General features: G+C 33.8%; 1 protein-coding gene and 1 pseudogene across 1 annotated transcript; both read left to right on the forward strand.

Annotated features, from left to right (window-relative positions):
- Positions 1-690: 690 nt before the first annotated feature.
- Positions 691-8,832, forward strand: LOC128183266 (uncharacterized; annotated as a pseudogene).
- Positions 8,833-11,337: 2,505 nt separating this feature from the next.
- LOC128183258 (uncharacterized) lies at positions 11,338-13,706 on the forward strand. Its single transcript, XM_052852205.1, has 2 exons — positions 11,338-11,409; positions 11,657-13,706. The coding sequence occupies exon 2, from the start codon at positions 11,691-11,693 to the stop codon at positions 13,356-13,358; it is 1,668 nt and encodes a 555-aa protein (XP_052708165.1). The 5' UTR covers positions 11,338-11,409; positions 11,657-11,690; the 3' UTR covers positions 13,359-13,706.
- Positions 13,707-20,922: the final 7,216 nt, after the last annotated feature.

Below are 20,922 nucleotides of genomic sequence, written 5' to 3' on the forward strand. Positions count from 1 at the left end.
TATCCTTTGAGGACATATTTCTAATCTAATTTATACATTCATCGCACACAATTACCTAAAACAAACACTTTTTTTTTAAATCAGACCCGCTACATACATGTATATCATATACACAGATTTAAAAAAAATGTTTGTTTTAGGTAATTTTGGGCAATGAATGAATAAATTAGATTTGAAATATGTCATAAAAAGATAATTCAATTTTAAAACATGCAGAGTAAAGTCCCGGGTTTTTTTTTATAATTAGGGGGGGGGGGGAGGGGGGGGGGGAGTCCTATGATTTTTCCGACTAAGGTTCAATCGGAATAAAACATACATTTTGTGGTAAAGCATTTTTCATAGAAAATTTTTTGTTGTAAATTCCATAACAATCTGCACAGGATCGATATTCTAAAAAAAAGAAGGTAACAATTATTTATACTTTATTCATGTACTTTAAAATTATGTATTTTCGTGGTCCCGTGAATGAATAACTAAAATGAATTGGCAAATTCGACTTCTAAAAATGGATTGCATAAAAATAAATTGCTTTTAAAAATAACATGAAAATTTAAAAAAAATATTTTAATTTACCGATTTAAACCAACATAACTATCCCCCCCCCCCTCAAAAAAAAAACACCACACAAACCGTTTATATAGAAGTCGGGTTCAGAAAACAAAAAACATCGAGATCGTCATACAGGTTTTTTTTCGCACACAAAGTTGTTGGAAGAGGCTCGAAAAAATATTATTCATGAGAAACTTATTTGTTTGTTATTAGTGAGAAGGACTTAGCCACATGTTTTATTCGGCGATATGTGTGACGTTAGCTGTTTTTATATCTTTGGTAAGTTAACGTTTTTATTGATTTGGTCGATTATAGACATATTGTTTGTAAACATCTTTTTAAAAATACAGGGTAAGAAATTGATTGATGTTTTGACGTCAAAATTGAACGTCAGTTGTATTAAGTTGAAAACTTAAGTTGCATTATTTGTGCTGAAAAATGCATCTTTGTTTTAAGTATCTTGATCAGTTACTCTTTCATAAAGAAATAGATCGGACCCCCCCTCCCCCCCCCCCCCCACAACACAACACAACACACACACACCACATATGTCAGCCTGAAAACTTACAGTTTTGTATATAGGCTTACTAATAACTAAGAAAACGTTTGCTACAATGTGATTTTTTTATCAACATATTGATTGTTTATAACCTATGAATACCAGTTAAATAAGGTATCTTTTTACTTGCACACTGGAAAAAGAAAAGAAAACCCACTGAAAAATCACCAGGTCGTCCTTATCATTGAATGCATGTAAATGAAACAGCAATCACAGGTTTTGATCACGTTAATTGTCAGAGGTGTACTTGTATGCTGGTCAGTTTCTCGTAAACATGCTTAAAAATAAAAATGCATTAATATAGCAATTGTCATAAATGCATCAAAAGTTCATTTTGATATGGTAGAATGGGTTATTTTTAGTTTTGTAAATATGTATGTTTGGTAATCAATAGGAATTTGAGCTGTCGCAGGAGTTCAAATTTCTCCCTTTGACCAATTAAGTCATCAACAAAAATACAGTATTGCTGATGTTCTTTATCATGATTATAGGGTTAAAAGGGTCATTTACTGTCAAAGGTTAAGCAGGTCATTATGAATATTTTGAGTTTCTTGACATGTACATTTATCATGTTTGTAGTACATGTAAGATATGGATAAAATCACAGGAAGACAAACTGAGTACCGGGGTAAAATTGCTTCATAGTTTGTTTTAAAATAATCATATATTATTTACTAACTTGACATTTAAAATCAGCTGTAATGAGGCTGGTTGATAAAGGATCAAATTAAAGTCTGATGTTATGCAGGGCAATGCTGATTTCTTTCTTCTGTTAGTTTGCAATTTTATTTGAAATCAATATTTAATTATTGTTGTATTAATATGTAGATAATGTATGTTGAAGTTTAAATTTGCCATGATTGTGAATATCATTATGATTAGTGAATTGCCATGATTACAGAGATTAATTGTTAATTAGAAATCAAAATTGGTTTATGTACGAAATTTTATGAAAGATTTATTGAGATTTGGAAAATACACATTGTGTATTTAATTTGTTACTAATATTATTACAAGTGTACACATTCATGTACCAGTGTATACTTAAATTTGCTACAAACATGCCTGTATCCTTCACTATGGACAAATTTTATTATAAAGGGTACCTTGTACTTCAGTCTAAAAAAATATCAGATATTCAATTACCTAGTTTTATTTTGAAAAACCATATCTTAAAGATATAGTCGTATGTAAGCAACAGATAATCTGATATCCACATAGTATGGAACATATCATATTTCAAAGCTGGCTTATCCATGGATAACATTGTTGTATAAGGCAGGTGTGTCATGTATAGTGTAAATGGAGAAAAACAAGATCTCTCGATCTAAATACTTGATAATTTGGTTATATATACTTGGGTGTGATGAAGGACAAACCTAGTACTTTACCCTTTAAAGTGTGACTTGTGAGAAATATATTTGTATGCATAGCAGATTGATTACAACTTCAATATTCATTAACCCCATAATCAAAGTGTCCTAGATTTGTTTATATAATAAATACATATACATGGTATAAACATGTACATGCAGTTTCTTGACTATTTTTCACTGTAGTTTAGCATTTCCCTTGGGACCTGATATATTTGAAAAAAAAAAGATTTGAAAAAATGTACTCTAGAGATGCCTGTAGAAAACTTGCTTATTTTTAATATGCTGTATATGTGCACATATCAGCATTTAAGAAAAAGGTTAATGACTTAAGCTTAGTTACCAAATTACCTTCCTACTGAACTATCAGAAGAATGCATTAAATGGTGGCAACACACTTTGCGACTTCATCCATTCATTGTAAAACACCTATTTGTGCACCTGTTTTATAATGAGACAACTAAGACAGCGTACTAGGTTCAAATACAGGTGGTAAAAGGGCTCATTTTCAATAAATTATCTGTATGTTGAATCAATTGAATATTGATTCAGTGACATATATATACATGTACATGTATAACAGTATATTATCACTATGTATCTGGATTTATTTTCATTTGCTTAGAAACATGTACTGTTGATGTTTCTGAGCATATAAAGTAATGAATATGTTGGGGGCTACAAAACACAGAGTGTTAATTCTCTTAACCAGCCATGCATCATCATGGCCCCTCTGTCTTCCATCGTCCAATGATTAAATCGTGACCAACAGTCTAATACACACAGATGACGCATACACACACAGTGTACAAAGTACGTGGAGTAGAGTACTAGCTAGTATATAGACCACGTAATAGAATACCTCAATCCATGGATGTGCATAGTTGATTCATATAGACATGGTGGTCTATGAGTAATCATTGTTAATGATAGAAGAAACACCTGTAAGCAATATGTTACAATGTTACATGTACAGTAAAACACGCTTATAACGAAGTCCCAGGGACGGGTAAGTTAACTTCGTTATAAGCGTAATTCGTTATATCCGTCAAGTTTACAACATGAAATAGAGACTTGGGGAATGAAATTCACTTCGCTGTAAGCGTCAATTCATTATAAGCGTGTTCGCAATAACCATGTTTTACTGTATTTTGTACAGTATCTCCCCCTCCCCAAGATCGTTGTAGTCAGAGGGGGTTTCAGGAATCCAAACATGCACGGATCCAGATAATTTTTCCATAGAGGGTCAAGTGATCATATTTTTTTTTTTGGGGGGGGGGGGGGGTTCAAGACATAAGTCAATATTATACTAAACTATTTTTTTTACATGTACAATTGTTAATTTGAATGAATAGGTCCACGACATCTTAGTATGAGCTGACGGTCAATATCACGGGCACTGACTTCCAGTAAACAGTACCGCCTGGGCTACGGAACCACCAACGGGAACCAGACCTGGATCAAGCTGGCCTGGGGTGATGCTGCCACCGACCTCCTGTACTCGGTCATTGGACTCAGCCCTGGGTCATGTATAGGGTCAAGGTTCAAAAGATCCGGGTATGAAATTTACAGCCAGGAGGTCACAACCAGTAAATATGTATATATATATATATATATCGTGTATCTTTTTGATTATTGTGTTGTTTACATCCCTAAATTTTAAATCTTATAGAAAGAAAAACTAAGAACGGATGGGGAATTTGTAGGCTGACAGAATTCGAAGCTTACTTTGTTGTAAAATTTTATGTTTGAGTAAGCGTGAATATATGTTATCAAGTGAAACACATGTACTCAATGTAGCAGAAGCTACAAGTGTAAAAACATGTACTCAATGTAGCAGAAGCTACAAGTGAAAAACATGTGCTCAATGTAGCAGAAGCTACATGTATTTAACAACAATATTGCTAATTGAAAATAGAAAATACAGCCGAATTTAATTTTAATACATAAATTAACTGTAATTGGTTTGTGAATTTTTTAGGGACTATCTTAATTATCACATGCTTTATATTTGAAGTTTGTAGGTTTTCTGTTTACATTGACGTAACATGTAATTGAAAACATGGAAGACGACAACAATATTGAAGACTAACAGTATCAGATCCTGTTTGTGTACAGATATTTGGAATAACGACTATGTAAGTAAATGAGTGGATTTTGAAACAGCTGGTATAATAATAGTACATGTAATTTTTTCAATGTTCTTAATGATCAAGAAATTCAGCTTTAGACCCATTATGTTTGCTTTTAATAAACAGAGAGGTATATAGGGAACTAAGTAGAAGTGTTTAATAGGCGTTAACTCCAGAAAAGTTTCTACGTAATCACTAATGTTTTAACTGACCTTTGTCCAATAAGATAGAAGCTCGGAAGAGTTAAGACATTGCCGCTCGTGACTTGAATGAGAGAGAGAGAGAAGAGAGAGAAGAGAGAAATTTATTTGAGTAAGTTATAGGTGTTGCCGATGAAGAAATCATCATTAGTTATAAACTGGCAAACAAATTAATTAAGATCTTTATATTACTTGTTTATCCTTAAGTTTATTGGTCTAACTTTAAAGCATTTTATAGATCGATTGTGAAAAATCCTTTGGCTGTTGACAACAGTGTCTTCATACATGTATAACAAAGGCGTCGGATCGGGGGGGGGGGGAGCCAATTTTTTTTTTTAGCAAAGTTAGACCTAACCATCAGACACATAGCACCATGGAGGGCCAGCCCCTCTACTTTTTCTCACCATCAACAATATTTTTTCTTAAAGTTACAAATGAAATATTGAAGTATCAGGAAGCGCCCCCCCCCCCTCCCCATTTCGGTGGAAAGTAGGAAATAGGGATTAGGAATTTCATGATTTTGGGAATATTTTAATTTCGTAGATGTACATTTTGGAGCTATACGCTACCCCCCCCCCCCCCACGGACTAGGAATCTCATGATTTTGGGAAAAAAAATCCAGTTATTAAAATGGCGGGCGGGTGGGCGGCTGCCAAAAGGGTACCCTCATTGTACGGATAACTCCTCCTACAGTTTTTAAGATAGGAAGTTGTTCTTTTGCAGATCCATTGTAAGTATATCAGAAGTGTGCATATTGCTTGGAATTTGATTTCTGTTTATTTTTGAAAAAAATACCAGCTTTTGAACTAAATCATAAATTAATCATTTTTTGGCAAAATATTGCACATAGGGTACCCTTATTGTACGGATAACTCCTCCCACAGTTTTTAAGATAGGAAGTTGTTCTCTTGCAGATCAATTGTAAATATATCAGAGGCATGCATATTGCTAGGAATTTAGTTTCTGATAATTTATGAAAAAATACCAGCTTTTGAATTTAGTCTTCTTTTTTTGGCAAAGTATTGCATATAGGGTACTCTATTTCACTGGATACGGTAGGTAGTGTTTATCAATTCAGGGTTGACATGGGTTATGGATACAGTTCACATAAAAGAAAACCTGGTTTGCTGTCACATTGACAGCTTTTCACTTGATTGTTGCTTGTAATCAATAAAAAACACCTAATATTTAGTCGAGTATCTCAAACCAGTAAAAATTGTTTGCAGTTTTTTTAAAAATGCAAGTATTGACTTGTATAAATAGTTATAGAGTATTTTTGTGATGATATAATCTTCAACTTTTGACATATATTATAATATTGCGATGTCAAAAATTTTACTGTGAACAAAAATACCAAAATTTTGTCTGCATGCCAGTGTAAACATGATAAATCTTTTGAAATTGTAAATATTGCAAATTCTAAAAAGCTACATCTGAAAAAAAAAAGGATAAATTGTTTAAGACTTTTCAGTATTTAGCAAACAGTAATTATAGATATTGATAAACATGATATAAAGAAGATAAAATTAAAAATTTCTTTTTCTCTTCTTCGTAGGTAGCCGCCATTTATGAAGAGCAAGAAATCCCTGACCAATGGTAAAGTAGTTCATTCTGAGCCTGATGTGTTATGTTTGACATCGGATCCCAGTAGAAAATGGCCTGTTCTAGTTATATGTGAGGTATTGTAATTATAGACATGTATCTCCCCTTTATGAGTATATATCGTATACTTATAGAAGATATACCCTTTTTCGGCCCTGTGCGATATAAACCGAAAATGTGCCTACCCGTGTGGTATAAACCCTAGGGGTGTGATAGGGATGTGATATGAATATTGTAACACACCCCTCTTCGGCAGTCTTCGGATTTTATATCACACCCCTTTTCGTTAACCATTAGCTATTATGACGTAGAGTTCAGTATGCGTCGTGTAACTTCGATCTCCGAGTATGAAGTCAAATAGTACGTAGACGTCAACCTGATACTAACATCTGGCGCAAAATTCCTTGGTCGTCATATATCAGCGACCTCGGGCTAATATAGGATGCGATGTAAAAATTGCCATGTAATAATCTATATATATATTGTATATAACATTGAATAGTGCCATATTATGCACTTGTTTTATGCATGGAATTTTTTTTACTAGAATGAGCAATTCTGTATTTTGTTACTTCAAACTTGCCAGTAAATATATTTGTCAATTCTATTTTTTTGCAGGTAAAGAAAATTGAACCCGGAGAAAATACGCTAGACCATCCTAAGAAAAAGATCAGGTCACTGAATACATCTACCTCCAGTATATCAAATATACCCGACTCAAAATTTGCTCCACATATATGGGATCTCTTTGTTCATATGGAAAAATCAGTCTCAGCAATGGCTGTTCTTGGGGTGGCTGTTGATAAAACACACGTAAGACAATGCTATATCATTTTCATTGTACTTTTTAAAATGACGAAATAAAATTGAATTGTCTCCCAGAGAAAACAATTGTTGGTGGGAGAAAGCTAAGGCAAGCATTGGAGAGACAATTTGCAATATTACCCTTGCTGGTTTGCATACGCTATTCATTTTTTAATAACTGAATGTTGTAACATGAAAACATCTATTCTCAAAATATTTCAATTTTTAATTTTCCCTCTACAGGACTGTATTCCATACTATGTCCACACTATTTTTTTCTATTTTAAATCGATTTGATTTATTAATCAGAAACAAGTAGAAAAAAAAGATTTGGCCACACAAATTTATTTATGTACCACCTAAAAATTTTGCCTAAAAAATAAAAGTTTTATTATTGAATTGCTCACCTGCTTGTACTTTTTTTTCATCAGATGTCCGATGAACTAGAAATTATATTGTCATGGCCCTCCCTTACATGTACATTCGCATTGTCATTCCCTGGTTCTAATGCTTTATCTACTATCTTTATGACGCAATAATTGAAATTGAACAATACCCGCCTCCTGATTGCAAGCTTTACAATAATATCAATAACTCGTCCACTAAACGATGTCATATTACTTCTTTTACAGGTCCGGTTTACTCTTCTTATTGTACATGAAACAACTAAAGAAATGTTGAAAACATCGGATGGAAGGGGACCTGTACATTTTGAGGGACTGGTGGAAAACCCTCGGTTTTACTACAGAAAACAGATGAACTATCTTAAGAGAGAGGAGAGAGAGGAATTGTTGAAATGTCTGCTTTATGTTGGAATGATGCAAAATAGATTTTAAAAATCGAATTGTGTCTTAAATATTTTTTAAAATATAATTTACATTTATCTGCATGGTACTTAAAGAGACTTGAACGTGATTTAAGATCAACCATTTTATTTTTATTTTTTATGTATAAAAGGGTTTACTGGTGCATTTTAAATGATTGACCAAAATATAGAATGTTAAGTTAAATTACAAGCGAGATACAGATGTAAGAATTGATTGTTATGTAAACAAAGCTTGAGTCTCATAGTTGTTTACGAAAAATATAATGTTGAGAATTGCCATTTCTTAGACAAAATGACATGTAAAAACAATCTAAACTAATTCAATATCTTTATAAATACTTTTATCAACATAAGAAAGATGCATTTGATTGAAATTTACACCAATATAACACACATGTAAAAATGGCAATATTTGAGCTTCGTTTACAAAACAAAGAATTAGGAACTCTGTATTTTGCTTATAACTTGATATTTGACTTTATAATTTTGACATAGGATTTGTGAAATTTTATGTCTTGTACTCGTACTAATGTAAAAAAAAATCTGAACAAAATTATGTTATTTTATTATCAAAATATTCAGTCTGATATAATAGTCTGTCTTCCATAATTCTACTTCATCCTATTTTCATTGTTTATATTGTATATTTATACTTATTCAATATTTATTTACTAATTATCTTTGCATTTATAAAATGCACCTCTGACTTGTGAACTGTATATATAATGACTGACCTCATGTACCATTTCTTGGTTTGAGTGAATAAACTGAACTGAATTGAATTGAATTGAATTGAGTTATCCCCCTTTCATCAATAGATAGAGTGTCCAACCTAATACCGCATCTTGGTTCGGTTTAATTTACAATTAAGAGATCTGGTGTATTTAATCTTTTTGGCTAGTTAATAGGTGTGTTACGGAGAAAGTAATTAGTAGGGCATTGTAATAAATCTTTACGCACGCTAACGATTGATTTAAAACATGCGCATTGTTATTTTGAAAGATATATATATATATGCGAAATTTAAATCAGTTGTAAATTTATTATATATATATATATATATTTAAAAAAAATTATGACGATATTGACAGCAACTGATCGAAGACAATATAAATCTTTCTGTCAATTTATATAAGTTATTAGATTAATAATAGATATTTATGTAATTAACATGATGTTAGAAACATCGCACAGTATGATGTAAAAATCTATAACTCTCTTGTACGACTGAATTAGGCGCAGCACATGCATTAGGAGGACGGAATAGCATTCTTTTGTTTATGAATGTGGTTAAGGGGTCGAGTCGCGGCCATGCACAACATTAGAATCACGGGCACTAATGCGCTAATATATTGACGTTGAATTTCAATCATCCCGTATTGTTACAGTAAACAAAAATACATGTAGCTATATATTACATGTGTATTTAACAATAGGATGCATGCACGGAACCAGATCCAGAATTTTTTTTCACTGGGGGGAGGGGGGCCCAATGGATATGTGTGATTGCACGGGGAATGAGGTCCGAGGCCTATCTTAAGTTTACTACATGAATTTAATAAAATTGATTATTACTTTTTTGGGGGGGGGGATTAGTGGGGGGGGGGGGGGTAGGTGTGTGCCGCTCCTTTAATTTAGTGTACATGAGATTTTTACTTTTTTCGCAAATAAAAAAAATCTCTTAAAATAAAGCTGAGTTTGTAATGTAGGTTTGTATTCTATATAAACTTACATACAGTCATGTAAAAGGTTTATGTGCAAAAATGTACAAAATTAGGTATAAGAAATGTTTACTCTAGCAGTAATAAATTATGTGGTATTCCGTTCACAGTTGGTCTGGGGTTTTTAAAGACCTTCCTTCGGGATTTCATTCATGTATCTAAAATATGGGAAAGTAAAGTGGAAGTTAGTAATTACAAGTACATGTTTAGGCTTAATCCAGCAGAATACCGTGTGTGATTTCATTAATAAATCGTCTCTGATATAATGTTGATATACACAATACATAATGTACTCCAAGTACACATATACCTGTATATACTACAATGTGTAGTTTTATCCTGATCAAAAAATTAAAACTACTTATAAGAGTATCCTTGTTTCCTTGAGAAGGGTGTGCTGGGTCAATACTGATAATATGTATTTTTCACAGATAAATTTTGAACAAATTTGAAATTCCCGGTAGTAGGCAGAAGGTTTACCCTCCCCCACCCACCCCGAACTTTCATCCTTTAAATCCGCGCCCATGTTTCAAGCTACGATGTATAGTTACACACGATATAATCAGAATCCAGTTCAACGAATAAGGTTGATGCTGGCAAAATGGTTTTGAAAAGGACCATTTGAAAAAAAAATCACCTATTCCTATTACCTACCAAGTGATATCTTTTTAAATTTAATTAAAGAAGGTATATGGTGTTCATTTACAATTACAAAAACTTAAAAACATTTTACTTGAGGAAACGTGTGTCAGGCTTTGTTGAAATCATCAAACGCTGTTGACACATTGAATTTACTGCGAATTAAACAAGAAAGATAATTCATAATTTAAAAATATCTCTTCGATAAATGATTACACCGACGTAGGATTTTATTACAAGCCCGCAGCGATTTGAAAGGGGGAAAGGGGGGAGAGTCACGAAGAGATTTTATTGAAATATAATGTATCCCCCCCCCCAAAAAAAAAACCTTTTTCGGAGCATATTTATATACATGTTTAATTTAGGTTCTCTTTCAAAATCGATACGTGGTTGTTAGGTTAAATTCAATGATTCTTGTTTCAAATTTATTGTTTTTCTATCCAAACACAGGTTTTTTTTCTTCATTTTTAATTTCGCCCATCTCTTTCATTTAATTCTCTCACTATTCCACTTGAAGAACAAGCAATAATTCATATTTCTTCAAATTTTCATTGTAAAATTATCAAAAATATGCCTCAAATCCCCCTCCCCCCGGTCAAATTCAACAAACTTGGGACCAACCCCCCCGCGGGGGGGGGGGGGGGGGGGGGGCGGTGGCTTTACCATAACCAAAACTTCAATTTCACTCCAAATTTCCTTATTTTCATGCGATTTTTTGTGCATACTTCCAAAAAAGTGGGGGGGGGGGCAACTCCATGATAATTCAGTTTTTTATTGTAAATTTAAAACAATTTGTTGCTGCGAGAAAAAAAAAATTATCCCCCCCCCCCCCCCGATGCTACGTGCCTGTAAGAAATGCACGGAAACTTTCATTGAGATGGTATATGGACGCTCCTTCATATCCACCACTGCATTTTATCACGTGTCTGGACGGAGCGCATACCAACGCCATAGCGGCCAGACTAGGAAGTAAAATACCTGACTCGCCATGTTGGAGAGAGAAGGTTTGTGGTTTGTTTATAAACAAATAACCAGTGTTTAATGACTTATTTGTAATCGCTAAATTAAGTCAAAATGAGCGAGGTATTTATAAATTATTTAAAGGTCATAATACAGAGCGTAAAGTTTACTTGCACTTGCAAAAGCTCACCAGGGTTTATATTTTTCTGAGCGCTTAACAATAATTAGGTTAAGTTTGTGTATATATTGAAAACTTAATTTAGTTTATTTATGATTATTATTTATTTTCAGCATTTTCTAAACCAATCTATCCAGGTGTCTGACCATGTACCCCCGTACTTGGGCCCAGGATGTGTTACGCTGTCAACTCTGTGAGACCCCGGGCCCCCCTATGTACTGTGACATTTGTCACGTACATCTGTGTAAAGCCTGTGTGGGGGAACATCTCTCTGATGAATCTAAAGAACACAAAGTGGTAACATTCAAAAAGCGGGGATTTGCACCTGAATGTGCAAAACATTCAAAAAAATTGTGTGAACTTTATTGCGAACAGTGTGACATTCCTATTTGTTTGCAGTGTATCTCCTCTGAACATCAAGGACACAAAGCAGTTGAAATTTTAAAAAGTCTTGAAACCAAGAAAGAAGTATTACAGAGAGATTTACAAGAATTAGAGAAATTGATTTATCCCAAATACCAAGAAATTGTATCTAATATCCCAGTTCAAAAAGCTGATCTGCATCAAAACTCCAAGAAATTAACAACAGCTTTACACAAACATGGAGAAGACTTGCACAAAGAAATAGACATTGCCATCAAGAAACTGAAATCTGACGTGGATGAAATGGAATCCAAACACCTGGTTGTCCTTGATAAGCAGGAAAATGAAATCAAACACAGTATTTCTGAAATTACAAAGTGCATTGCTGATCTGAAGAAATTACTGACCTCCAATGATGTCAGCCTTGTCTCTGCCTACAACTCCAGGAATGCTGAATTCAGAAGATTGCCTCCTAAACTCACAGTTTCCTTACCAAAATTCACCCCTCAGAAGATTAACAAAGAACAGATTTATCAGCAGATTGGTTCTCTGTCAGCATTATCTATTAAAACAGAAGAACATGGCTACACAATGGATTCTCCTGGTGCTGAGTCCTCTCCCCCGGACAGACCACTCATTGATGTACCACGGATCATCACAGATATAAACACAGAGTATGGAGGATCTAATGAATTATTCCGTGTGTCCTGTCTGAGTGATGATGAACTGTGGACGAGTGGTCGGGACAACATGATGAGACTCTACAACCTCCACAGTAAACTAGTGAAGTCAATCCAAACCAAGTCAGGGGACACGCCAGATGACATATCAGTGACACAGAGTGGTGAACTAGTTTATACTGATCCCAGTGATAGAACTGTGAACATAGTGAAGAATACACAGATACAGACAGTGATCAAACTACAGGGGTGGTATCCTCTCAATGTCTGTAGTACCTCCTCTGGTGACCTCCTGGTTGGCATGATCACTGATGATAAGAAACAAGTAAAAGTTGTGTGTTACTCTGGCTCCACAGAGAAACAAACGATTCAATACGATGATATTGGTCAACCTCTCTATTCATCTAATACGTACCCTAAATACATCAGTGAAAACAAGAACCTAGATATCTGTGTAGCTGACTGTAAAGCCGATGCAGTAGTGGTGGTCAATCAGGCCGGGAAACTCCGGTTTACATACACCGGTCCTCCTTCTACTACCAAGGAACCATTTGAACCAGAAGGCATCACTACAGACAGCCAGGGTCAGATCCTGACAGTAGACTGCGCCAAGCGCCGTATTCACATCCTGGATCAGGACGGACAGTTCCTCCGCTACATTGACAACTGTCATGTACAGAGTCCCAGTGGTTTATGTGTGGACACCAGAGACAACCTCTTTGTGGCTGAATTGAAAACTGGTAAAGTGAAGAAAATCCAATATTACATGTAAACAAACTGTGATCATAGTGTTACGTGTCAACAAAGTGAACATCAAATAACAATGTAGATAATTTTTAACTGATTAGATTTGTGAAATGTTTTATATCAATAAACTGTTTATATATATCAAAAGTAACACAAGTGTGTTTGTTTTATGTTTCATCAAACAATGAAGAATGTAAACACTGAGAGACTCTGTATTAGTTATGTATACACATGTATGCATACAATTACTGTATGCCCCTATATTTTACATACATAACATGTAATAGATAGAATTGTTATGAAACATTTTTCATTCTTGGTAGGAAAATCTATTTATATTATGAAATGAAATTTTAAAAAAAGTAATTATTCAACATGTGTTCAAGAGGTAATTATAAGACAATTTCTTATCTCTTGATATATTTTTTTTTTTTTACATTTTTGAATGCCTAAGGATCTACATGTATATATCAAAATTTATAAATATTAAAATCATATTAGATGCATTTTTCTTATATTTATTCAAGAATATTGTCACTGGAATAAGAATCAACATAATATAAATTGGTTAGACATGCACAAACTACCCTTTAAAAGATCTTGGGTCCTTTATGCTTGTTAATTTTTGAAGGATCAGAAAAATGTAATATTTACTAAAGAAAAAAATACAACATTGCATTTCATTTGATCTCCAATACATATAAATTTTATAATAGTATTCAAGTCGATGTCAAGAATGGTTAAATTACCAGTGATTTAAGTTTGATGTGTTGCAAGATAAAATAGATTCTAAAGATATTAAATGAACACGGAAATCTTCCAGGTCATGTGGACCATGTCCAGAGTACATTCATTTGTAATTTGACTCTTGACTCAATCAGTAGTGTTATTTACTTCCTATGGGTACCAATGTACTAGTTTGATGTCTGTCCAGGAAATAGTTCTTTATATATCAGTACATGGCGACGGAAGCAAAGTTTAAGTTGGAGGGGGGGGGGGATGGACTTATCAGAAATCTTGACAAGCTAAATAAAAAGTATAAAAAAGGGGCTATGGTTATATCTAACTTTGCAAAAAAGCCCCCCCCCCCTTCTCGGTTCCGACGCTTGTGTTTATAGGACAATTAACTGTCAATCACTTTATTTCATATTAATGAGTTTTCTCCCTTTGATCAAATTCTCATCTCATCTGAAATTTAATGTCGATCGAAATTGGTAGGCCTGCTTAAACTGCTGTGGTAATAAACAATTTTTTTCAGAAATTATATGGTATGCTTTGAAAATTGCAAAGCTATGCCAATTTGCTTTGTCGGGGGGGGGGGGGGGGGGCTACTAAACCGCATTTTAAAGTCAAGGTTACGGATTACCAAATTAATTGACCGCACTTTATTCATTTTTGTGCGTTGTCATTAGACAGGACTTATATTTACTTCGACGGTTAATTCAAGAGAAATGTCCCGACGTACGTGTACACCCGTCTCTCATTCATCTCTTGTCATGAATAAAAATAGAGCGGGAATTAATTTGTTCCGGATGTACATAATGGTATTATAATCTTTTATTTACATATCCTTAATGATTTTAAAAATTTTTATTGTTGTCATTTCACCTGTCACATTTTTCCCCAGAGAAATTACCGTTTGAAACGTTCTTAAAATTGATGTATAAAAATCGGGACACGTATATGCTAAGGATATACATCCCTGATAAATATTAGATTGTTTTTATTTCTATCTTTCTTTTTACAAATCATTGAAATGATAGTAAGTAAATTTAGAATTTAACTAAATTATTATTAATGCACATCAGTACGTGTACATGTACGTTAAGATAAAAGGAATATAAATTGGAGTCTGTCATCATCAAAGTTATCTCGTGCAGTCCGTGATTTTTCATAGGTTGCTGAAAGTGGCGACCGATCTATAAACTGGTTAAAACTGGATCGTGTAGATTTCCGTGGATGCTTGTGGACAGGACCGTGTACTCTCTCCCTCGTTTAATGAATATTTTTTTTAAATTTAATCTTAATTTATTTCTTTCATTTTTTATCTCTAACAACCTCTTCAATAGTTTTTCGTCTCAAGTCGAAAATAACTGAAATGTCACGACTGGATTTCATTTTCTTTTCACAATCGTTTTCCGTATATAAACAGAACGTGGACGTTGGGCAAGTATTCAAGATATGAAAGATTTATTTGTGGTTATTTGCAATAGACACGAAATAGAAAAATTGGTTTCATTACACTCTTAGCTACATTTCATTGCAACAAAAAAGCATTCGATATTTATTATCAGAGATGTCCCTCGGTATAGTACGGAAGCCCGTTGGTGCCACGTAGGAAAAATATTTTATCTGGCGGCCGCCAGATAATTATTTGGCGGCCGCCACTTATTATCTGGCGGCCGCCATATAATTTTCTGGCGGCCGCCAGATAATTATTTGGCGGCCGCCACTTATTATCTGGCGGCCGCCACATAATTTTCTGGCGGCCACCACATAATCATTTTGCGGCCGCCAGATAAAACCTGGCTTCCTGATGCGCGCGCATGTTTTAATGGGAGCTTTTTAGGGAGTTGTGGATACACTCTAATTTATTAGTTTTATTAATTATTTCTGAAACTTGACATTAAATATCAATTGCAGAGCTTGGGATTTTGAAAGACTGGTTGAGTTGAATGTATAGAAGACTTTGTTGTTACAATCTAGAATGAATTTTATATTACTTTGTGCCTTTTTTATACACGTATGTTGTAAAACATGGTATTTTAGAGTTGATTCTGAACTTTTAAAACTGAACTAGACACCCGTTCAGGAAATCTTAACATTAAAAACATTAACTTGAGAGGAATTTTATGTAAACATGTATAAGTAAAGGAACGCACTGCCTTCTATATGTTTTAATTTTGGTATAAGAATTTACCAACGCAGATTAAAGTCAGCTTTATTGACCACGACAGCTAGTACCGGCAATATTAACACGAGAGCAGATCCATCTATGCCTTTATAAGGATAAACTAGGATAATTGTGTACTAGCATTCGTGGCCATAAAAATGAAACTATTTAACAGACTGTGTTGTAACTCTTATTCTAAATCACATGAAAATCAGTGCAATAAAAAGACCGTGATCGGCCACAATCTCTCTGGGTAAATCAAAGTACTGAGAGTACTGAAAGGCGGGGTCTTGAAAGTTTAAGTTTGTAATTGTTCACGTTTTTCCTCCATTATGTTCCAAAAACTATGAGTTTGAATTAGTTGTTTCAATCTACATGTAGCATGCTAAAGTTCGGCTTTTTGCAATTGCCTGATACTTTGTAAAACTCTCAAACTGTTGAATTACCGAACAAAGTTAACATTTGTATACCGATAACAAACACAGGCATGTAACGTTAGAAATATTTCTTTTTTACAATAAGATTATTCCAAGTATATGGTGGCATATCTCTGCCCCCTGTGTGCAAGTTATTTTTCTCTTAATTATGTTGACATGCAAGATAAATATGTTGACATGCAAGATAGTTATGTCAACATGCAACATAACTATGTTGACATGCAAGAAAACTGCAATCAAATAAGAGTTATAAAAATCTCAAATATCGCCAACATGTGACGTCCAAGATGCTAGATACGCTACCTATTGATGTCAACATGCAGCTTATTTATGTTAATATGAAACTTCTTTATGTCGACATGCGACTTAATTATGTCAACATGCAATTTAGTTATGTTAACATGCAAGATAAATATGTTGACATGCAACATATTTATGTCAACATGCAACTTGATTATGTTGACATGCAACTTATAAGTTGCATGTCAACATTTTTATCTCGCATGTAAACATAACTAAGTTGCATGTTGACATATTCATCTCGCATGTCGACATAAATAACTTGCATATCGACATAAATAAGTTGCATGTTGACATAAATAAGTTGCATTTCAGCATATTTATCTTGCATGTTAATATAAATAAGTTGCATGTCGACATAGAAAGATAGCATCTAGTATCTTGGATGTCACAGGTGGGCGATTTTTTGAGATTTTGTATAATTCATATCAGAAGATTGCAATTTCTTGCATGTCAACATAGTTATGTTGCCTGTTGACATAACTATCTTGCATGTCAACATATTTATCTTGCATGTCGACATATTTGATAGAAAAATAACTTGCACACAAGGGGCAGAAATATGCCACCATAACCGAACTTCATGCGCGAGCCGAGGTTAAAATACACAGATGTCCTACATATTAAATAGATGTTTCATTGGTATCCAGTTAACACGCGTTATGACTGTTGTTCATCTCTAAAAAACAATTTGTACATAGAAAATAAAAACAAGTCTGAATTTGCCTTTTCGTTCATTGACTCTTTAGTTAATTAAACTGAATTTAGATTTTGAACAATACATTGTAAGCAAAATCTATATAGATTATACATTTTGGGTGACCAATAGATTAATTGATATCTACAATCTTATCGATTGAAGAACCAAGTTAACTGTTAATCTTCATGTTGTCCGGCTTAGTTGGAATATACAATCATGTAATTTGTTTTAATGTTATGAGACATTTTCTATACTTTATAACGGAAAAAACCAGTCATATTCATGATTTAAAAGAATTCTTCATCAATATCTTAATGCCTCTCATCAGAAACTCAGCTGATCTTTCTCCCATTGATAAATATCTCGCACCAATATTAGTTGGTTGTTATAATGGTTGTTATGTTTTAAATTTTTAATTTATTGTGTGGTAGTACATGTAAATGAACAGGATTTATTTCAATTTTAAAAAGATAAAAAGTAAGTTTTTATCATAGTTTTAAAATCTGATTTACAAATCCTTTATTGTAGCTCCTCAAAAATTTGAAATTAAATCGCTTTCGAAATTAAGTTCATTTTTTCCAAGACACGCATTAAATTGTGCGTTTAATAAACGAGGGTGTATTTAAAGGACAAAGATCCCTGAAATGACAATGTCCTACAACATCTGTTAATTTTACTGTTAAAAGCGTTAACTTTGCATATTTTAAAAATTTTAAAATTAAATAAATCTGAATTAATAGCTAAAATTAACAATCTACAGTTATCATATATAACAGCCAATCAGGAAAGGTCTACCTCAAAATATGACGTGATTCATTCACTTTTGGTCTCCATTTTCTTGTTTTATCGATTTGAAAAGCAGATGACTGAATTTGGAGTATGATTTTTAATGAAATTTCAGAATCGGCTGTATCGTGATTCGTGTAAATGATGCACGAGTTTACACAAAAAGTAGTAAGTGGCGAACGAATTTATTTTTTACCTATTAATTTTATATGAATCGCTGCAAAAAAAAAATCATGACAGGTAAGAAGGTCTAAAAAATCAAAATGGCTACTGCGATAAATTATTTTATTGTTACAGTACTTGGAATAAATTTATTGTAAAAAAGAAATATTTCTAACGTTAGATGCCTGTGTTTGTTATCAGTATACAAATGTTAACTTTGTTCGGTAATTCAACAGTTTGAGAGTTTTCGGAGTTTCCATAAACCTTGTGTAACAGATACCGTCCGACTTATAGATTTTTCCTTTGATCACAAAATAATTAAATATAACGATTTAAATTATATACCTAAATGTAGTTGTTTTGATTTTCCCGGTTATTTGTAGTTTTTTTTAAAATTTTTCTTGGGGTCTTATTTTACATAATACTATACCGTTGTGTCAATTTTCTACAATTATGAAGAACAGTCCCGGTCGGGATTTAGCAAAATTATTACAAAGTATCAGGCAATTGCAAAAAGCCGAACTTTAGCATACTACATGTAGATTGAAACAACTAATTCAAACTCATAATTTTTGGAACATAATGGAGGAAAACGTGAACAATAACAAATTCAAACTTTCAAGACCCCGCCTTTCAGTACTCTCAGTACTTTGATTTACCCAGAGAGACTGTGGCCGATCACGGTCTTTTTATTGTACTGCCTTTCATGTGATTTGGAATAAGAGTTTAACACCACAGTCAATTAAATAGTTTCATTTTTATGGCCACGGATGCTAGTACACAATTATCCTAGTTTATCCTTATAAAGTCATAGATGGATCTGCTCTCGTGATAATATTGCCTGTACTAGCTGTCGTGGTCAATAAAGCTAACTTTAATCTGCGTTGGTAAATTCTTATACCAAAATTAAAACATATAGAAGGCAGTACGTTCCTTTACTTATACATGTTTACATAAAATTCCTCTCAAGTTAAGGTTTTTTAATGTTAAGATTTCCTGAACAGGTGTTAAGTTCAGTTTTAAAAGTTCAGAATCAACTCTAAAATACCATGTTTTACAACATACATGTATAATACAAGGCACAAAGTAATATAAAATTCATTCTAGATTCTATCAACAAAGTCTTCTATACATTCAACTCAACCAGTTTTTCAAAATCCCAAGCTCTGCAATTGATATTTAATGTCAAGTTTCAGAAATAATTAATAAAACTAATAAATTAGAGTGTATCCACAACTCCCTAAAAAGCTCCCATTAAAAAATGCGCGCGCATCAGGAAGCCAGGTTTTATCTGGCGGCCGCCAAATAATTATCTGGCGGCCGCCAGAAAATTATGTGGCGGCCGCCAGATAATAAGTGGCGGCCGCCAAATAATTATCTGGCGGCCGCCAGAAAATTATATGGCGGCCGCAAGAAAATTATGTGGCGGCCGCCAGATAATAAGTCGCGGCCGCCAGATAATTATGTGGCGGCCGCCTGAAAATTATATGGCGGCCGCCAGATAAAATAATTTTCCTACATGGCACCAACGGGCTTCCGTAGTATAGAACCCCCATACTTCACATTTGTATTAAACGAGTCAGAGTTGATCTTTTATACGGTTTTTTTCTTTTCGTGAATTTGATGTCTATATACCAGTATATAAATAGTGCCTGTTTGGGAGGGTAACAGTTGAAATTGACACCCCGAGAAAACCATTGTCAACCGACGCTTCGCGTCGGTTGACAATGGTTTTCGCGTCGGTTGACAATGGTTTTCTCGGGGTGTCAATTTCAACTGTTACCCTCCCAAACAGGCACTATTTATTTTGTTATACTGAATGTTTTAATTTTAAAGAAAACTTAACTGCTTTTACATAGGAATAACGTGAATTCTACGGCGAACCGTACGCGCATAATTTTCGCGCATGTAACAATTTTTAATGTTACCCGTTGCTAAGTGCGTTGCTAACGCTGAGGGTAATAGAAAAAATTATGAACTGCGTCTAAACCAATCAGATTTCAGTATTTAACATGAAAGTATAACAATAGGTAATACATGTAATATCATACATTGTATCATAATAATCTCTGTGAACCATTGTACACGCACTGGCGTCGGAAGCAAATTGAAAGTGGGGGGAGGGGGGGGGGGCGGCTAGACAATAGCTAATCCTCAGAAATCTTAACAAGCCAAAAAAAACCCTAATTCCCAAAATCATGAAAATCCTAAACCGCGGAGGGGGGCGGGGGGGGGGGGGGTTGGGGGAGTTACCTATTATAATAGTTCCAAAAAAATTCTTACTACCAACATTTTTTTTTCCAAATCATGA

Source organism: Crassostrea angulata, chromosome 5 (genome assembly GCF_025612915.1).
Source record: "Crassostrea angulata isolate pt1a10 chromosome 5, ASM2561291v2, whole genome shotgun sequence".
Classification (NCBI taxonomy): Eukaryota; Metazoa; Mollusca; class Bivalvia; order Ostreida; family Ostreidae; genus Magallana; species Magallana angulata.

Bases quoted from the DNA above. Each gene is read 5' to 3' on its own strand.
- LOC128183258 (XM_052852205.1), top strand. From the start codon at position 11,691: ATGTACCCCCGTACTTGGGCCCAGGATGTGTTACGCTGTCAACTCTGT.